Consider the following 19298-nt stretch of genomic DNA (forward strand, 5'->3'; position numbering starts at 1 on the left):
TTGATGCTAGAGGAGAATGGCCAGACTGGTTTGAGCTGATAGAAAGGCAACAGTAAATCGAATAACCACTCGTTACAACCAAGGGATGCAGAAGAGCATCTGTGAACGCACAACACTTTGAACCTTGAGGCAGATGAGCAGCAGAAGACCACACCGGGTGCCACTCCTGTCAGCTAAGAACAGGAAACTGAGACATCAATCCACACAGGCTCACCCAAAATTGGACAATAAAAGATTGGAAAAACGTTGCCTGGTCTGATGAGTCTCGATTTCTGCTGCAACATTCTGATGGTGGGGTCAGAACTTGGTGCCAACAACATGGAAGCATGGATCCATCCCGCCTTGTATCAACAGTTCAGGCTGGTGGTGGTGTAATACCTGAGTATTGTTGTTGACCATGTCCATCCCTTTATGACCACAGTGTACCAATCTTCTGATGGTTACTTCCAGCAGGATAACGCGCCATGTCATAAAGCACGAATCATCTCAGACTGGTTTCTTGAACATGACAATGAGTTCACTGTACTCAAATACAATACTCAAATAATACTCAGCCAGCAGGTCACAGAATTGAATTTACTACTTCTAGCTTCTAATACTAGAAGTAGTAATACTCTCAATTCGATTGAATTGAGATCTGAGTCACCAGATCTCAATTCAATCGAGCAACTTTGGGTTTGACAAATCTGCAGCATGTGTGTGATGCTATCATGTCAAGATGGACCAAACTCTGCGGAATGTTTCCAGTACCTTGTTGAATTTATGCCATGAAGGATTAAGGCAGTTCTGAAGGCAAAAGGGGGTACAACCCGGTACTAGCAAGATGTACCTAATAAAGTGGCCGGTGAGTGTATAGTAAAAGACTAAATGATTCAGCCAAACTGCTTCTGATGACTCTTTACCTCCTGAAATAAATAAAAAGTAGCATTTGACCACAAACATCCTGATTATTAGGGCCGGGGTAGATTTCTGACCACAGACAATAAATAACTTTGGCTTCCTTTAAATTTTTATTCTTACAACCTGAAATAACTGGAGGTAAACCGTTTGGTAAAAAAAAACTATTTATTATTTGTGCACAGTTCCTGCTGGAAGCAATAACACAATCTGCACATTTTCCTTTCTTCGTGTTACATAAAAGTAAAGTTAACACATTTCAATTAAGAAATAACATGGAACTACTCCATGACAAAATGTAAATCTGGACCCTAAGCATAAAATGAAACCACACAAGGAGACAAACTAAATGAAACTACAGATTTTCAGAACCATGTTCAGCTGGAGTCCGTTTTCACAGCCATGCTCGAGGATTCTGGATTCTGCAGGAATTTCTGAAAAAGAACGAAGTTAAATCAGACATGAAGATGCCAGTGTGCCTTTGTCCTGTGTTTTTGCTCGCTTCAATGTCTTATTTTACAAGACCAACTAACCAGCAACTTCCTTCCCACTGGTAGGCAAACTGTTTCAGACAAGCATGATGTGTGGGACACATTGGCTTTTTCAGCGTTTTTAAAACTTCCACGTTCTGCCACCCGAAACGCCCCAGGGAACTGTCTGCTCAGTGCAGCATCAGCAGCACAGAAATACATTCGAAGACTTAAGACAGAATTCACAACATGCTTTTGGGACTTTCAGGACAATCAATGTTTTCTTCTCTGATCAAACCAGAAAGCTTCAATGATCAGATGGATTTGTCTCCTTTAACTGGCTGCATCTAGAGGACACAGAGAAGCAGCTGATTGAACTGAAGAGCTCTACTCTGTGGGGGAGTTGGCAGAACTATGGCAGCAGCTGAAATCCACAGCTGTGCGTGATTATGGAGTGTGTATTGACCTGATAACAGAACTGGCAAACACAGAGCAGGGGCAGGGATCTCATTACCAGTTATCTCTGTGTAGTACATCATGGTGGCCCAGTTTATTTTTATATCATTAGTGTGAGGAGAGCATAAAAATGATTTGTTTTTTCTGTTGTATGGTTCCTTTGCTATTATGGGGGTCTTTATCTGCCAGCATCTGTAAGTAAATATAGTTCAATAAGTTTTCATCTATAGTGGATAACTGTTGATCTGCAGTGTAATTAAATGTATTGTTAATGTAACAATTAATATGGCTTACTGAAATATTAAATTGCACTCCTCATCACAGAGGTTGCAGAACCCTGGAATAGAAAGCCCAGGATCAAACAGAGAGTCTTTAAAAGCAGTGTTGTTTTTGGCAGCCATCTTAGTTTCAGTCTTACAATAATATTTTTTGATAGCTTATTACCACATGACTTGCATGCACCCTGTACTTAAGCCCTCTGACATTTCCCTAGTAAGTAGTGGCCAATATTAAAATGTGTCTGTACTGTTGAGTGTGAGTGTGTGTGCTGCAATACATTTGGTTTTTCTTTCAGATGAATCAAATTTAAAGTATGTCCACAGATCCTTTCATGAACTCAAGGAAAGCTCACACACGTCTCGTCATGTTTTAGTCAAAGTCACGTTTAATTCAAGCTGACTTTAAAGTTATCTAGATACCAAACAGATACTGAAAAGGCCTATTTTGTGTGTATTCAGAAAGTACAGTGGGGAGAACAAGTATTTGATACACTGCCTATTTTGCAGGTTTTCCCACTTGCAAAGCACGTAGAAGTCTTTAATTTTTATCATAAGTACTCTTCAACTGTGAGCGACGGAATCTTAAACAGAAATCCAGAAAATCACATTGTGTGATTTTTAAGTAATTAATTAGCATTTTATTGTATGAAATAAGTCTTTGATCAACCAGTAAGAATCCCTGGTCTGTTAGTTCTTCTTTAAGATCCCTGTTCTCCACTCAGTACCTGTATTAACTGTACCTGTTTGAACTCGTTATCTGTATTAAAGACAGCTGTCCACACACTTGGATCCATCTCTCTTGGTCTGGGCCTTCATGCAAGATCTCACCTTGTGGGGCATCAATGATCATGAGGAAGGTGAGGGATCAGGCCAGAACTACACAGCAGAACCTCAATGACCTGAAGAGAGCTGGGACCACAGTCTCAAAGAAGACCATTAGTAACACACTACGCCATCATGGATTGAAACCCTCCAGCGCACGCAAGGTCCCCCTGTTCAAACCAGCGCATGTCCAGGCCCGTCTGAAGTTTGCTCATGACCATCTGAATGATCCAGAGGAGGAATGGGAGAAGGCCATGTGGTCTGATGAGACATAAATAGAGCTGTTTGGTCTAAACTCAACTCACCATGTTTGGGGGAAGAAGAAGGATGAGTACAACCCCAAGAACACCATCCCTACCGTGAAGTATGGAGTAGAGGCTGACATTTTTTCGGGAATCCCAGGGGTCACGGGAATCCCGCGGGACGGGAGACAGCATTAGTAAAGATCACGTGATTGGGACGGTACAGGATAAAAAATGAACGAGAGCGGGAGCTAACCAATAGGAGGGAAAATAAACTAGGATCAATTGTTTTTGGAAATGTACAACTGAGACTTTGTTATAAACTTTAAGAAAAAAAAACTTGGATCGACGCCACCATTGTGTAGTTTTTGTCCAAAAAGCCTATACTATAATGCGAGTCAAACGAACTACACGACCCACAAGCCAACAGTGTTTCTGATCGATGTTTTCCACCTGCGTAGAGAATGGAGGGAGCAAACGCAGGTGGAGAACTGGACGTGGTAAAATTGGATTTGTAACGTAAAGTCAGAAGTAAGGACTTATCTATTAAACTCATAGAGCTGACAGGAAAGTCGCAAATATTACCGAACTTCAGGAGAGTTGAATGCAGCGGTGTTAACACGCAGTCAGCTGCTTGTAAAACGTGTTTAGTCGTAATTAAGTTCACCAGTGATTAATGCACACTTGTTTGGCAAATTCTGGATTAAATCAGACCTGCATCTCTTCATTCATCAAACCAAAAGTACCATCATGTGAAAAGTCTCATCTGACCAACAAAATTGCTCGCATGTGCACTAAAGATTTAAGAGCCTCTGCCACAGTAGAGGGGAAAGGCTTCATCAAGGGAAGATATTAAATAAATATGTTGTGAAATAGAAAAAACATTGAATGTACCATTAAATGTACAATTTATTTTAATACATCATTAAATATTAAGTGTACCACTAATTACGTCATGTCTTTAAAATTATACTTAATTATTTAGTGGCACATTTAATTGCATAATAGTCCATTTCATGATATAATGGTACATTTATTGTTTCTAATGATGTATTAAATAAATAAATGGTACCTTTAATTTAATGGCACATTTAATGTTATATTTCTTTCATGTTACATTTACTTCACTTATGGGACATTCACAACATTTATTTATTTAATGATGATTTTATTGTATTAATATTGTCCAGTTTGACCCTCCATTCTTGATGCCTGTATAGGAGGTCATGTCAGAATTTGAATCAGGTGTTCTGGAGCAGACACACATCTAAAACTTGCAGGGAAGGGGTCCCTGAGGACCAGGGCTGTGAACTATTGAGGTACAGTTTCTAAATTGTGAAGGTAATGCCTTTTTGGCCTTTTGTTCACCAAGTACAGTACTCTTGCTAGGTGCATTTTTCTTTTGTTTCAGCAATTTGAAACATAAAAGTAATGTCATTGTTCAAAGGAAACAATCACTTAATAAATGAGTAAAATACAATTATGTACATTTTATTTATTCAGCTAAGATAGGCATGGTCTGTTTCCTTGTTTGATATTTTATTATTTCTTCATAATTATTCTTTTTACTTTAACTGGCCTTTACTACAGCTAAAAACAGGGACCTAACTGGTCCTTCAAACAAAGAAATTGCCAAAAGACTAAATCAAGAAAACAAAAATGGGAGTGGCACAGGAGTGGGAGTCAATTCACCAGGAGTGGGACGGGACAGGATTTTTTTTGTTATGCTGGCCTGGGATTGGGATGGGACAGGACATTTTTCTGTGGGAGCGGGATGGGACAGGAGAGAAAATCCACTCCCGTGTCACCCTCTAGTATGGAGGTGGAAACATTATTCTTTGGGGATGCTTTTCTGCAAAGCGGACAGGACGACTGCACTGTATTGAGGGCAGGATGGACAGCGCCATGTATCAGGAGATCTTAACCAACAACCTCCTTCCCTCAGTAAAGGCATTGAAGATGAGTCGTGGCTGGGTCTTCCATCATGACAACAACCCAAAGCACACAGCCAGGAGATCGCTTACCGGACTTGCGGTGCTGCTGCCCAGGCGAGGGCAGTGTGGAGATAGTGCTGGGCCCGGGGCTGAATAGTTGGCAGAACTAGCTGAAGGCTGTCGTTGCTGAAAACTCTTCACAGCACTTAGATGCTTTTCACTCTGAACATGACTCCAACGCCCGTACACCCACCGTTCCAAGTTTAATTATTTTTTTGCATAAGAAGCAGCAGGCTTCAAATACGTTGTCCGAAACTGGTTTTAACCAAGCCTTAAATTAATTTTTTTCCAGCTAAGAATGGCTAAACTTACACTTCCCCATAGCCGACGAAGTTGTACGTCTGTGGTATAAACCCAACGAGATTCGCGCCAATTACACAAAATGCATGTTGGTCTTTGTAGTCTTAATACAGCAAAATTATATGTGGACTAGCAAAAGAAAGAACTACAACTCCACGGGGAGTAAAAAAATCTATAGCACCATCTAGAGCAATACAGGTAGTGTTACATGGATGTAGGAAAATTAAGACCTGTTTAAACATTATTTAAGACCTAGAACACAAACTTCAGTGAATTTAAGACTTTTTAAGGCCTTAAATTTCGATTTTAAAATTTAAGACTTTTTAAGACCCCGCGGAAACTCTGTTTTAGATTCCATCACTCAGTTGAAGAGAACCTATGATAAAAATTAAAGACTTCTACATGCATTGCAAGTGAGAAAACCTGCAACATCTGCAATGTATCAAATACTTGTGTCTCTCACTGTAACTTAAAAATAATTTAATCGGGCACGGCGCTGGCGGTGTAGGGGTTCAGCGCGCGACCACATATAGAGGCTATAGTCCTCGAAGCGGCCGTCCCGGGTTCGAGTCCCGGATCTGGTGACCTTTGCCAAATGTATCCCCCTCTTTGCCCCTCCTTCCTGTCTGCCTACTGTCAAAAATAAAGGCCTCTAGTGCCGAAACAAATTCTTAAAAAAAAATAAATAAATAAATTTATCCTTGTGGTAACGGAAGGAGGAAAAAAAGTCTAGAAACATTTTTCAACACCATTTTTTCTCTCCATACCTAATCAGCCCTGGAAACATAAAAGCAAATTCCAGACCTTTGCGAACTTTCAAAGACTGCACAACCCTGTATTTAAATATGAATCAATATAAAAAGACTAAGTTTATTTGATATTCAGATTTTAAACTTGTACTTCGTGAAATAAGGAAAATAATGTCTTGAAATAAACAGATTTCTGTGAAAAATCTTCTTTTTCCCAATGAATCCATCATATTTAAGCAGAGCTAAGTAAATGTTTTATAGACTTTATATTTGTACACATTTCTAACATTTACAGGTGCCTGCTGTGGACTGTATGTAATTCATAGATGACTGATACATTACCAGACAACTGGATCGATGATGTCACTGTAGTTATGGAAAATAAGCACTTTAGACTCTGATGTGTGTGTTTCTAACTGATCATCTTCGTGGGTGGTACCACCTTTACTGCTTCAACACTAACTGACGAGTTGTCAGCTCACCTGCAGGTTCTCATAGTGTTTCAGAGTTTTGCAGTGGCAGATCTCCGCAACCTTGGCTCCAGTGAAGAATCGACTGCACACCTTACAGAAGAAGCCAGTCTTTGGGAACAAGTACTCCATACCTGTAGAAAGACAAACCATGAAGTGTAAATGTTCTGCATCAGTCTCCACAGGTACTAGGTCTTTACAGTAGCATTAGTGACATGCAATCAATAACACATCGCTGGTGTATTATGGAAGGTTCCATACCAACAGCTTTACTCGGGTCATAAGGAGGCAGGAGCTTCTTCACATTCTCCCCTGTGTTGTCGGTGTTGTCTTCAGAACTTTTTTCTGTGTGAGACACAAATCTCTTTGTGAGAAAGAAAAAATAATTCCTTTTCCTCAAAAGGCAGATTTACTAACAGTAATATTTCACATGGAGGTTCAATTCACTCCAGCTGACCAGCTGAGTTCCCTTACCTGTCTGCAGGACAACTGGCAGCCCCCCCACTGCTCCACTGTGCACAGGTGAAGTCTCTGGTTCTACCAAATAAAAAAATAAATCACAAAGAATAATGACCTCAATGAGTCACTTCTAGAAAGTCTCCAAACCAGCCTGCAACTGTAGCTGTGCCACCCTATCATCCTGCATGGCCACTTGCAGAAAGAGGAGCCTCATGTACGAAAGAGTGCACAGCTTTCATACTAACATGTTTGTGGTAAGGAGAAATTCTGCAACTTGCGGCAGAGCACAAAAAAATTCAGATGTACGAAACCGTGCGTAGACATGTCACCGCACACATACATACACTTCATACATCCCAATTTGCAGAGAATTTGGTGCAGCAGCACATGGCGCTCGGACTGCCTGGTCTCCGCTCCTAAATACATTTGCAAAGTAGTATAAATAACCGGAAGACCACATGTCCAAATAACCATGGTAACGTTGCTGTGACAGTCAAAGAATCAAACCAGTTCCTTTCTGTGGAAAAAACACTAAGAGAGACTTTGTCTACATTCCATGAGGGATGTTTGTATTTAATTACAGCAAACCAACAACTTCTTGAAAGACATCTGTGACTAAAACCTGGCGGAAAATTAAACGTTTGTCGGCCTGAACCCTTTTAGTTCTACATTGTCTGCTTTAGATGCCGTCTAGCTGCTGCCCTGAGCTCAACCATAGCTCAATGCTGATCATCATGACGTGAATATGCCTCCCATATTTCTATTAGGAAAACTCACCACACCCACTATTTGAAGTATTTTAAATCTTTAAAACGATTCAGGACGTCACATAAATAATGACTTAGAAGCAGCCATTACTACACAGAGCCCGCTGAAGGTTTATTTCCAACACAACTAATATAACTGGCATAATCATAATCATTATAGCATAAAGGAATCATGAGTTAAGGACACCAATGTGCCATTGCATTAGTGAGGCACATCACACATAGGTTGCACATATATTCAATGAAAATGATTTCTATTCACTAAAGCATATTCACTTCCAGGTGGGGCCCTTATAGGAGCATGAGTGCAGTCCATTGCTCTAAATACATTCAGAAATCATTTCCTCGCTGCAAATGAGAGCCACAATTTAGGGGAACCTTCAGAGCAACATACGGATGAGGTCATCCCATATGGCTCAGGGATGACTTGAACTGGCACCAACAACACACCATATCTCTTGGTTTCCCTCCAACACTGGGGCCAGCTCTGTGCAGAGCTCTTGTTCTTGCCAGTTCCTGCCCTGGGTAATCTAAACCAGCTGATAAGCCATGCGTCATCATGTGCCAGCAGGTCACTATGATCTCAGAATTCCTTCATCGGGGATGTCCTTTAGCTCTGCCAAAGCTGCCATCGTTCCACAATTAGGAGTAACCTTACCGGGTTATGGATGTGTGACTGTCTCCATCTTGTCCACCTTAGGAATTCACAACAGGCTTGTTGGAATTATTCTGCTGATCTGACACAGTTTTCTTTATCAGTAAGAATGAAAGTGCTTAGATGATTCACATGCATTGAATGCTCATCAGCGTACAGACCGATCCGCATTTCCATCCAAGTTGGCAAAAACAGAAATGTTTTACAGTTTAGATCCGACTGAGGTTGTTGCCATTATTTTCTGACATGTGTTGCGTTATTGTATGAGGCTAGTTTCATTGCTCTGGTTTAAACCATAAAAGCAGAAACTCATGAAGAAACGCCAGGTTTGATTCTCAGTGAATGAAATAAAACTGAATGGAGTCATTTTTAAGTGGATTTAGGTGAGTTTTAGTTCTCTGTAGTTAATTATTGTCGTTATATATAGTTATTAGTTTGCGTGGCTTCCGCCCATTTTCACGAAAGGTATTTCCATATATTTCCGCAAACTTTTATGCAACATTCATTTTTGTACATCTAAAGTTGTGCTGCAAGGTTTTTGTGAATATGCACGCTTTGTACATGAGGTCTCAGAGCTCCTAATTTAACCATAAGAGGACACAATGTAGCATGAAGGCAAAACCTGAGTTCCTGTTTTCCTAAAACCATTAGTTGATCCTTACAAGTGTGAAATTAAAAAGAATATCTTTTAGAGATCTTACAAACCATAAACCTCTTAGAACCAAAACAAACAAATAAAGAAGTGGTATTTCTGACTCCTGGAGCTGCTGCTGCTTCCCCAGATGACTCTGCTAAAGTTCTTGTAGAAACCAGCTTTAACATGTTTCCATTTAAACACCTGCAGACCAGCGATTTTCAACTTGCAGTTGTATTTTCAACCACAAATGAGAAGAACTCATTACTAACAGTGACAAATATTGTGTCAGTCAACACCAGTAGTTCTCAGTACCACCATCCCTGCAAGGACATTAAAACAGTGCTAGAGCTGAACTTTTTCAATAATAAAACATTAACAATAAAAAATTAACTGACAATTTAAGCTTCACAATAAACTGAATTAAAATGGTGATCGCAATATTAATTGGAGGAATATCATAGTCACAGAGGACTGTTTGGATGTGATATTTGCCATGCAGTCAGCCAGTTAAAGGGCATTTAATGACCGAGATGCTAACTGTCAGAGAGAGTGATTTGGAGATTTTCATGATTAAAAGGAGATTAAGGAAAAATTGGGGTTAACTTGTTTGTCAGTCAGTCAGTCATTGTCTATACCGCTTCTTCCATAGTGGGTCATGGGGAAGCTGGTGCCTATCTCCAGCAGTCTATGGGCGGGAGGCAGGGTACACCCTGGACAGGTCGACAGTCCATCACAGGGCAAAAGAGATTAAGGAAAAATTGGGGTTAACTTGTTTGTTCTCATTTTTATTACCTAGAGCTTGATCTGTCTTCTCTTCATCCTGCATGGGCTGCTCCACCTGTTTGTTTGACGCCTTCATCAGCCCCTCATTCTGAGCCTCCCTGTGGTCAACAGCCCTGCTCTTCCTCTCATCACTCTCTGCAGTCGCTGCACCAGCTGGGCTATTTGAGGTGGACTGAGCTGGAACTGCAGGAGGAGAGCTGGAAATGGGCTCAGCATCTGGGTTTGAAGCCAGCAGGATGTCTGAGGAGCAACAGCAGAGGTCAAAAAACAATACGGAGCCATAATACTAACCGTGTTCCTTTAGTTGTACCTGGCTCAGCGTTTATGTTATCCTTGGATGCCTCTGGTTGTGGTTGGCCCTCTGTTTCACTCGGAGCCATGTGAATGTGTGAAGCTGCTGTAGGGGGTTCTGCAGCATTTAGGTCCTGACCAGACTCCAAGCTGTTTAAAGTCTGAGGTGTTTGACTGCTCCCATGTTTGGATTCTGGGACTTTCTCGTCAGATTCTGCCTCCTGAGTCACTGTGCTCTCCCCAGATGTGTCCTGGAGGTAGGAGAGTTGTGTTATTACAAAGAGGAAATCAAAGCCTTGCACATTTCCAGAACCATGCTGTGGCTCCGAGGCTGGAGGATTGTGACCTAAACTCGGCGATTTTTATTTAAGTTAGTAAAAACAAAATCTTTGTCTCAAGACATTCTTGTAAGCAAGGAAATTAATGAAGGTTAAAAGGTCTAAAAGCTAAGTTGTACCTTGTAGACCTCCTGTTGTTCAGTCTGGGGAGCTGCATCCCTTTTATCTGAGGTTTCCATGGGAACAGCAAGATCAGGAAGGTCAGTCACATCTCCTAGTTCATCAACTGTGACAAAGTCACTCATGTTGAAAGGGAACTCATCAGAGTGGTCCTCCTCCAGCTGATCCTGACAGGACAAAGAGCAGAGGGGTTTTTCCCAGATGAAAATGAGCTTGGAGCTTTCTGTAGCAGCTCGTCTAGGACAGCTCTAACCTTTCTTCTTACAGATGCTCCTCTGTAGCGGTCATCCCTCCAGCTCGGCCTGTGTCCTTCTTGCCTGTAGGACGATCTTGACCCAGTTGACCTCTCATCGTAACCTCTCCTCCTCTCTCTCCTCTCCCACTCCCTCCTCTCAATATCTTTCCTGGCTTTCTCATCCCTCTCCCTCCTCTCCCTCTCCCTCCTCTCCCTCTCTCTCCTCTCCCTCTCTCTCCTCTCCTCTTTCTTTGCCTCCCTTTCTTTTCTCTCTTTGTCCTGTTTTTTTGCCTCCTCGTCTTTTTCTTCCGTGGTGTTCTTAGCCAAGTCTTTTGTACTGTCTGCTGTTTTTTCCTGATCTTCCTTCTCCTGTTTTGCTTGACCCTGGTCGCCACTGGGGGGCGCTGCTGTCCTGTTGAGACTATTAGCAGTTCTTGTTCTACACTCGACCAGCAGAGCGTTAACCATAGCTTGAGTCATCTGTTTGAAACCAAAGAGAGGACGTTACTAAACCTTATTTCCACCAGACACGAAGCTACAGCTTCAGGATGTTTTACCTTGGGAAGCTCTGGCATAGCCGTCTCTGCATTGGGGCCGGGGGTTTTGGTCTCCACAACATTTCCTAATTCCGACGCACTGACATCTTTGTTTACTTCTGCAATTTCAGCATCATCTTTGTCTGGTTTATAATCTGGTGCCGGTGAAGACACAGAGACACAGAGCTCCTCCTCCTTCACACGGTCGTTTTTACTCTCCTTCTCCGTCAGATTTTCTGCCTCTGTTTTCTTTACAGTTTCTGTCTTTTCATCAGAATGTTTCTCTTCACGATAATCTTGATGTGATACCCCATCTTGTTTTAAATGTTTTGCAGCTGCACAGCTGTTATCTGCAGGTTTATTCTACAACACAAACACAGAGGAAACTACGTCAAAACAGCACATTTGTACATTTTCATCCAGAAGGATTCTTCCAGCTTCTACCAAGTTACTGACCTCAGATGAATCACAGTATGCAGGAATGACTTTGGTCTGTGTGTGAGCTTTGGGGTCGGCTTTGCGGTAGAAGAGCAGGGGATTGTTTTGGATGATGCACGGGAACATCAGGAAGCGTTTGTATACAGACAAGGCCATGGCTGTGGTGGCCATCTCACAAATGATCTAATCAGAACAACAGAACATGACATTTGTTCACCTGATCAGTCAAAAGGTTACAGATATATGGAGAGTTAAATTTTGGAAATACAGGTCCTTCTCAAAATATTAGCATATTGTGATAAAGTTCATTATTTTCCATAATGTCATGATGAAAATTTTACATTTATATATTTTAGATTCATTGCACACTAACTGAAATATTTCAGGTCTTTTATTGTCTTAATACGGATATTTTTGGCATACAGCTCATGAAAACCCAAAATTCCTATCTCACAAAATTAGCATATTTCATCCGACCAATAAAAGAAAAGTGTTTTTAATACAAAAAACGTCAACCTTCAAATAATTATGTACAGTTATGCACTCAATACTTGGTCGGGAATCCTTTGGCAGAAATGACTGATTCAATGCAGCGTGGCATGGAGGCAATCAGCCTGTGGCACTGCTGAGGTCTTATGAAGGCCCAGGATTCTTCGATAGCGGCCTTTAGCTCATCCAGAGTGTTGGGTCTTGAGTCTCTCAACGTTCTCTTCACAATATCCCACAGATTCTCTATGGGTTCAGGTCAGGAGAGTTGGCAGGCCAATTGAGCACAGTGATACCATGGTCAGTAAACCATTTACCAGTGGTTTTGGCACTGTGAGCAGGTGCCAGGTTGTGCTAAAAAATGAAATCTTCATCTCCATAAAGCTTTTCAGCAGATGGAAGCATGAAGTGCTCCAAAATCTCCTGATAGCTAGCTGCATTGACCCTGCCCTTGATAAAACACAGTGGACCAACACCAGCAACTGACACGGCACCCCAGACCATCACTGACTATGGGTACTTGACACTGGACTTCTGGCATTTTGGCATTTCCTTCTCCCCAGTCTTCCTCCAGACTCTGGCACCTTGATTTCCGAATGACATGCAGAATTTGCTTTCATCTGAAAAAAGTACTTTGGACCACTGAGCAACAGTCCAGTGCTGCTTCTCTGTAGCCCAGGTCAGGCGCTTCTGCCGCTGTTTCTGGTTCAAAAGTGGCTTGACCTGGGGAATGCGGCACCTGTAGCCCATTTCCTGCACACGCCTGTCCACGGTGGCTCTGGATGTTTCTACTCCAGACTCAGTCCACTGCTTCCGCAGGTCCCCCAAGGTCTGGAATCGGCCCTTCTCCACAATCTTCCTCAGGGTCCGGTCACCTCTTCTCGTTGTGCAGCGTTTTCTGCCACACTTTTTCCTTCCCACAGACTTCCCACTGAGGTGCCTTGATACAGCACTCTGGGAACAGCCTATTCGTTCAGAAATTTCTTTCTGTGTCTTACCCTCTTGCTTGAGGGTGTCAATAGTGGCCTTCTGGACAGCAGTCAGGTCGGCAGTCTTACCCATGATTGGGGTTTTGAGTGATGAACCAGGCTGGGAGTTTTAAAGGCCTCAGGAATCTTTTGCAGGTGTTTAGAATTAACTCGTTGATTCAGATGATTAGGTTCATAGCTCGTTTAGAGACCCTTTTAATGATATGCTAATTTAGTGAGATAGGATTTTTGGGTTTTCATGAGCTGTATGCCAAAATTATCCGTATTAAGACAATAAAAGACCTGAAATATTTCAGTTAGTGTGCAATAAATCTAAAATATATGAATGTTAAGTTTTCATCATGACATTATGGAAAATAATGAACTTTATCACAATATGCTAATATTTTGAGAAGGACCTGTATGTAGTCCCAGGAGAGGACCTGAGCGTTCTCAGGTCCTAACCAGCCCTTACCATGTTGTTGACCACAAGAGACTTGATGACTGTCCCAAAGCGACGCATCAGTTTCAGGACCTCGGTGGAGTCAGCAGGTGTGTCTGGAACATTTCTGATCACAACCAAACTGCTCCACCCGACTAGAGCTGGACTCTCCTGCGTGACAGACAGCAAGTTCATAAAAGGCTGCTCCACCTCAGTGGAACACAAACTGAGCAAGCCAGACAGTCCTTGATGGAAGACCAATGTAGTAATGATTCTGATTCTGTCAGTCAATCATTTTCTACCGCTTCTTCCATAGTGGGTCACGGGGGAGCTGGTGCCTATCTCCAGGAGTCTATGGGCGAGAGGCAGGGTACACCCTGGACAGGTTGACAGTCCATCGCAGGGCAACACACAAACAACCATGCACACACTCATTCATACACCTAAGGGCAATTTAGAGAGACCAATTAACCTAACAGGCATGTCTTTGGAATGGGGGAGGAAGCCGGAGTACCCGGTGAGAACCCACGCATGCATGAGGAGAACATGCAAACTCCATGCAGAAAGACCCCCGGCCAGGAATCGAACCCAAGACCTTCTTGCTGCAAGGCAACAGTACTACACTACCAACTGCACCACCGTGCTGGTTGGTAGTACCAGCATGGTCCATCTGATTCTCAATGGAAAAAATAATTACTTACAGCCCAACAATACTCACCAATGGATCCAGTGATCCCATAAAGAGATTATAAAGAGCCACCTGCGAAGGACAGAATTCCATTAGTTTTAGTTCACCGAAAAACACAAAAATCTCTTTAAAATGAACACAAAATCTAATAGAAAAGAACAGATTTACTACCGGAGTGTTGAGTCCGATCTGCTGTTTGACCAGGCTCATTTTCACCTCGATGTTCTTAAACATGGCCGGCTTAAAGCTGTGGACCTTCACGATCTCCTCTGCAAGTTCCAGGTCAGGAAACGACACAAGAGCCTGACATGCAAACACAACATGTAAAACATTCCTTAGGAGCAGGAATAAAAATCCCTTTTTCGATGCCGACAGCAGCATTCGGAATCCATTAAGAAAAATCAAACTTGACTATATTAATGTTTACGGTTAACCTAGTTTTAAGGAATGTAAAAAGGCAGACCTAGGAAGAATGTATCTACAGTACCCAAACAGTTTCTAGTGAACACACGTAATAGTCAAAAGGAGATGGCTGAGCAAGAAATTCAACCTGCAACTTTGGCACAACAGGGACAACACCACACCATATGCAAGCTGCGTAAAACTGAAAGGAAATATAATGAAACACAACAAACATAGACAACCATATCACACTGTTCTACCCGGAGACTGAAAGAAAACCAGCTGATTGTTCTGCTGTCATAAACCTGAGGACCATGGATCAAGCGATGTCCAAGTTCCCTACTAACTCAGAAAAGGCAAAGTTTATTGACCCCAGGGCTTTTACACTAAAGAGCACAGCATCGCATCTTGAAGATATTTCACTGACACAATGTTCTCTACCCTCCAAAACAAAGTCACATTTCTGTTAAAATCATCCACACAAAGACTCTGTCCACACTCTTATAAACGCACATTCAGTGGGATCAGCCAGTGGAATTCTTGGAACTTATGAGTCAGTTTTCAATTAATAAACACACAAAAACAACAAAAAACAAAAACAAAAAAACAAAAGCTGCCTTTTAGGTCAGTTTGAAGCATCAGAAAAAATGGCTGTCTTCTATGGAAACATTTCATTCGAAGATGTGTAAATGTAAAAGCATCCATGTGGAAGGGATGCTAAGGGTTTTAGAATCAAATGAAAATGATTTCAAAGATCCTCCATGTTGTCGATCAAGGAATTCAGAAAGTCTCTCAGTACATCTCTACTGGTTAATAATGTAGAATAATAAATATAGCTCAATTACAGACATTACTTTTGTTTTTAAGATGCAAAAGACTGCAATATGCTAACCTTTCCCATGTGAATTGCCAGGATGATGTCAGAGGGTGTCCCAAAGGACTGTACAAGGTGAATGATGTCACACTCAGACCAGCCACTGTCAGGAAGTCCGGTGATCAACACCTTCCACTTCTGCTTGGGACAGCATTAGGAGATCATGGGGGTCAGGATCAAATAGGGCTTAAAGTGATGCAAGTTTAAAATTGGACTGGTGTCCAGTCAAGAATCAGTATTTGGGTAGTGTACCTGATCCAAAATCTTCAGGTCAGTTTCACCTCCTGCAGGAAAAAGTCAGACAGTGAGGAAATGGGAAAAAGTCAGAACTGATTCATCAAAGCAATCTGCTCCAGAGACAGAAGTAGCAAATGAACCAAATTACAGAACTATTGTTTTAATGTTCACATGTGCATCAAACAAATGTGCAAAGTTGAAGGAAGAAGGGGGGTGGGGGCTAACACTCTGACTCTTAACCCAAACAAAGCTTTACACAAATGGGTTTGGGGCAGAAGCTACTTGATCACCAGTTCTATTTACTGACAAACTCAGTTGCTACTGTGTGAAGAATGGCTGATTCAAACGGAGACCATGCACAGGTTTCCCACCTGAGTTGTCCTCTGCTGCCTCTTTGTCCTTTTCTGTATCGGGCTTACTGTGAGGAGAAGAACAGTTCAGTCAATGCTGCCTGTTCAGTTTGCAAAGTTAGAAACTAAAAGGGTGCCCAACCTGTTAGCATCAGAAATCAATCCATCCTCAGGTTTCTGGGAGAACAAAAACAAAAGGGATTCTAGAATAAGTGACATTATTTCGATGTGAAATTACTGGGTTAGAAGCTTCATGGACATGGTAAAGGCTACACAGTTTCATTAACCTGTGTAGGTATTTTATAGTTAAAACCAACCAACAACCTGCTTTTAAACTCAAAACTTATTTACCCAACAAGTTCACAACACACACACATCCCCCACGCACACCCACCCACCCATACGGACATTGATAGGTAACGTGGACTAGGTGCCCTGCTCAGAAGCACATCAAAATGTGGCAAGGGAAGCTAGAGTCGAACTCACAGCTTCTTATTTGCCCGATGACTACTCTTTATATACACTGTTCAAAAAAATAAAGGGAACACTCAAATAACACATCCTAGATCTGAATGAATGAAATATTCTCATTGAATACTTTGTTCTGTAAAAAGTTGAATGTGCCGACAACAAAATCACACAAAAATCATCAATGGAAATCAAATTTATTAACCAATGGAGGCCTGGATTTGGAGTCACACACAAAATGAAAGTGGAAAAACACACTACAGGCTGATCCAACTTTGATGTAATGTCCTTAAAACAAGTCAAAATGAGGCTCAGTATTGTGTGTGGCCTCCACATTCCTGTATGACCTTCCTACAACACCTGGACATGCTCCTGATGAGACGGTGGATGGTCTCCTGAGGGATCTCCTCCCAGACCTGGACTAAAGCATCCAACTCCTGGACAGTCTGTGGTGCAACGTGACGTTGGTGGATGGAGCGAGACATGATGTCCCAGATGTTCTCAATCAGATTCAGGTCTGGGGAACGGGCGGGCCAGTCCATAGCTTCAATGTCTTCATCTTGCAGGAACCACTGACACATGAGGTCTAGCATTGTCCTGCATTAGGAGGAACCCAGGACCAACCGCTCCAGCATATGGTCTCACAAGGGGTCTGAGGATCTCATCTTGGTACCTAATGGCAGTCAGGCTACCTCTGGCGAGCACATGGACGGCCATGCGGCCCTCCAAAGAAATGCCACCCCACACCATTACTGACCCACTGTCAAACCGGTCATGGTGAAGGACACTGGACACTGAAGGGCTCTGGACACTACGCTGACAGACACTTGTATGGGTTGTAGAGTCCGTCTCATGCTACCATGAGTGTGAAAGCACCACCAACATTCAAGTGACCAAAACATCAGCCAGAAAGCATAGGTACTGAAGAGTGGTCTGTGGTCCCCACCTGCAGAACCACTCCTTTATTGAGTGTGTCTTGCTAATCGCCAAAGATTTCCCCCTGTTGTCAATTTCATTTGCACAACAGCATGTGAAATTGATTGTCAGTCAATGTTGCTTCCTAAGTGGACAGTTTAATTTCACAGACGTTTGATTTACTTGGAGTTATATTGAGTTGTTTAAGTGTTCCCTTTATTTTTTTGAGCAGTGTATATTAAGCCAGTCACATCAATAATCATATGAAAAAAAATTATAAAACAGATTTCAAAACAAGCAGACTGTAGAGTACAAAAAAACAAGTATTAGCAGGAAAAAAATCAAATCCAAAATATGACAAAATGACCTAGAGAGTGAAATCAATTAATTCTTAAAACAAGACAGTTTTAATGGGTATCAATAAAAGAAGAACTGTTCAATAAGTGAAGGGTTGCTCCAGTCTAATAAAATGGCTGTTTTTACAGCATCGTAATGGAGTAGGGGCATCTTCATAGGGCAAGCCAAGAGAAGCTTTAAAAACAAACCAAACAACTGCAAAATCACGTATAGATTTCAGAGACAGAGAGTGAGGATGTGGATTGAAACATCTGAGTTAAAAACCAAAATATTCTCTTCTCTCAGATGGCAAAGCAGGATCCACAAGAGAACATCTGATTAAAGATCAACAGAATTTCTCCCGCTGTAACTCCAACATCTCAGGTTTGTTGCCTCTTTTCCTGCTGTGTATTTACCTTGGCGGCTGAGGCAGCAACGGCATGGTCTCTGATGCCGAGCTTTGAAGCAGAAGACAGAGCCCGAGCATCCTCTGCCTTCATCATACACACAGACGCCTGCAAACAGATCAGAGTATCAGTCGGAATGTGTCAACCACAGAGTATGGCACGTTTCCTGTTTCTTTCTTACACTGAAGCTGACCTTTTGTCCTTGGCCCTTCTCACTCTCTTCCTCGGCGCACGGCAGGAGAATTACATTATTGATCTTTCCAAAAGAACTAACTAAGTCAGTCACTTCCTGCTCTGTTGCATCAACTGGAATGCCTGTCAGATAAACCAGGCGATCTGCAAAAGACGTGCTCTGAGAGGATGGAGCCAGCACCTTTTTCCTCTTCTTGACTGGTAGACTTTTAACAGCCTGGAAAAAAAATGAAATCCAGCTATGTTTGCTTTTAACATCTCTAGCTAACGGGTATACAATCATTTAAAATAAAAACTGTTGATTTAAAACAAACCGTATTTTTTCTATAAAACACAGAACATTTAGGTTTTAGTCATTTCCTTGCAGAGCAAAGTACGTTTGCATAATTAACCAGAAAGAACTTGCCATCTTGGTTGTTTTAACTGCAGGTTTTGGTGCAGCCTTGGTGCTTTTAACAGAGGCCTTTGGGGGCCCACGTTTGGATCCATGTCCCATTGCAGGGGAGGAAGGATGTTGGGTGGTGTCAGCAGAGCCTTTGGTTAAAGCATCATGAGGACGCTTAACACCGCGGTGAGAGTAACCTCCTGTACAAAAG

General features: G+C 42.0%; 1 protein-coding gene across 3 annotated transcripts in view; it reads right to left on the reverse strand.

Moving 5' to 3' along the window:
- Positions 1-1046: 1046 nt before the first annotated feature.
- The window catches only part of LOC124868071 (zinc finger protein 638-like), a 33547-nt gene continuing 15295 nt past the window's right edge, over positions 1047-19298 (reverse strand). For 2 of the 3 annotated variants that reach the window (XM_047364873.1, XM_047364871.1), the window contains exons 7-26: positions 19109-19287; positions 18704-18919; positions 18520-18618; positions 16527-16561; positions 16406-16452; positions 16050-16081; positions 15816-15935; positions 14693-14824; positions 14552-14593; positions 13867-14004; positions 11956-12120; positions 11521-11862; positions 10982-11443; positions 10728-10895; positions 10290-10521; positions 9989-10219; positions 7153-7215; positions 6940-7023; positions 6691-6812; positions 1047-1331 (exon numbers count right to left, since the gene is read on the reverse strand). In XM_047364873.1, coding sequence (XP_047220829.1) covers positions 1275-1331; positions 6691-6812; positions 6940-7023; positions 7153-7215; positions 9989-10219; positions 10290-10521; positions 10728-10895; positions 10982-11443; positions 11521-11862; positions 11956-12120; positions 13867-14004; positions 14552-14593; positions 14693-14824; positions 15816-15935; positions 16050-16081; positions 16406-16452; positions 16527-16561; positions 18520-18618; positions 18704-18919; positions 19109-19287 — 2966 coding nt within the window. In that variant the 3' untranslated portion in view covers positions 1047-1274. The remainder of the gene's footprint in view (positions 1332-6690; positions 6813-6939; positions 7024-7152; positions 7216-9988; positions 10220-10289; positions 10522-10727; positions 10896-10981; positions 11444-11520; positions 11863-11955; positions 12121-13866; positions 14005-14551; positions 14594-14692; positions 14825-15815; positions 15936-16049; positions 16082-16405; positions 16453-16526; positions 16562-18519; positions 18619-18703; positions 18920-19108; positions 19288-19298) is intronic. The other variant, XM_047364872.1, reaches the window with a different exon arrangement.

This window comes from Girardinichthys multiradiatus, chromosome 5, assembly GCF_021462225.1.
Source record: "Girardinichthys multiradiatus isolate DD_20200921_A chromosome 5, DD_fGirMul_XY1, whole genome shotgun sequence".
NCBI classification, from domain to species: domain Eukaryota; kingdom Metazoa; phylum Chordata; class Actinopteri; order Cyprinodontiformes; family Goodeidae; genus Girardinichthys; species Girardinichthys multiradiatus.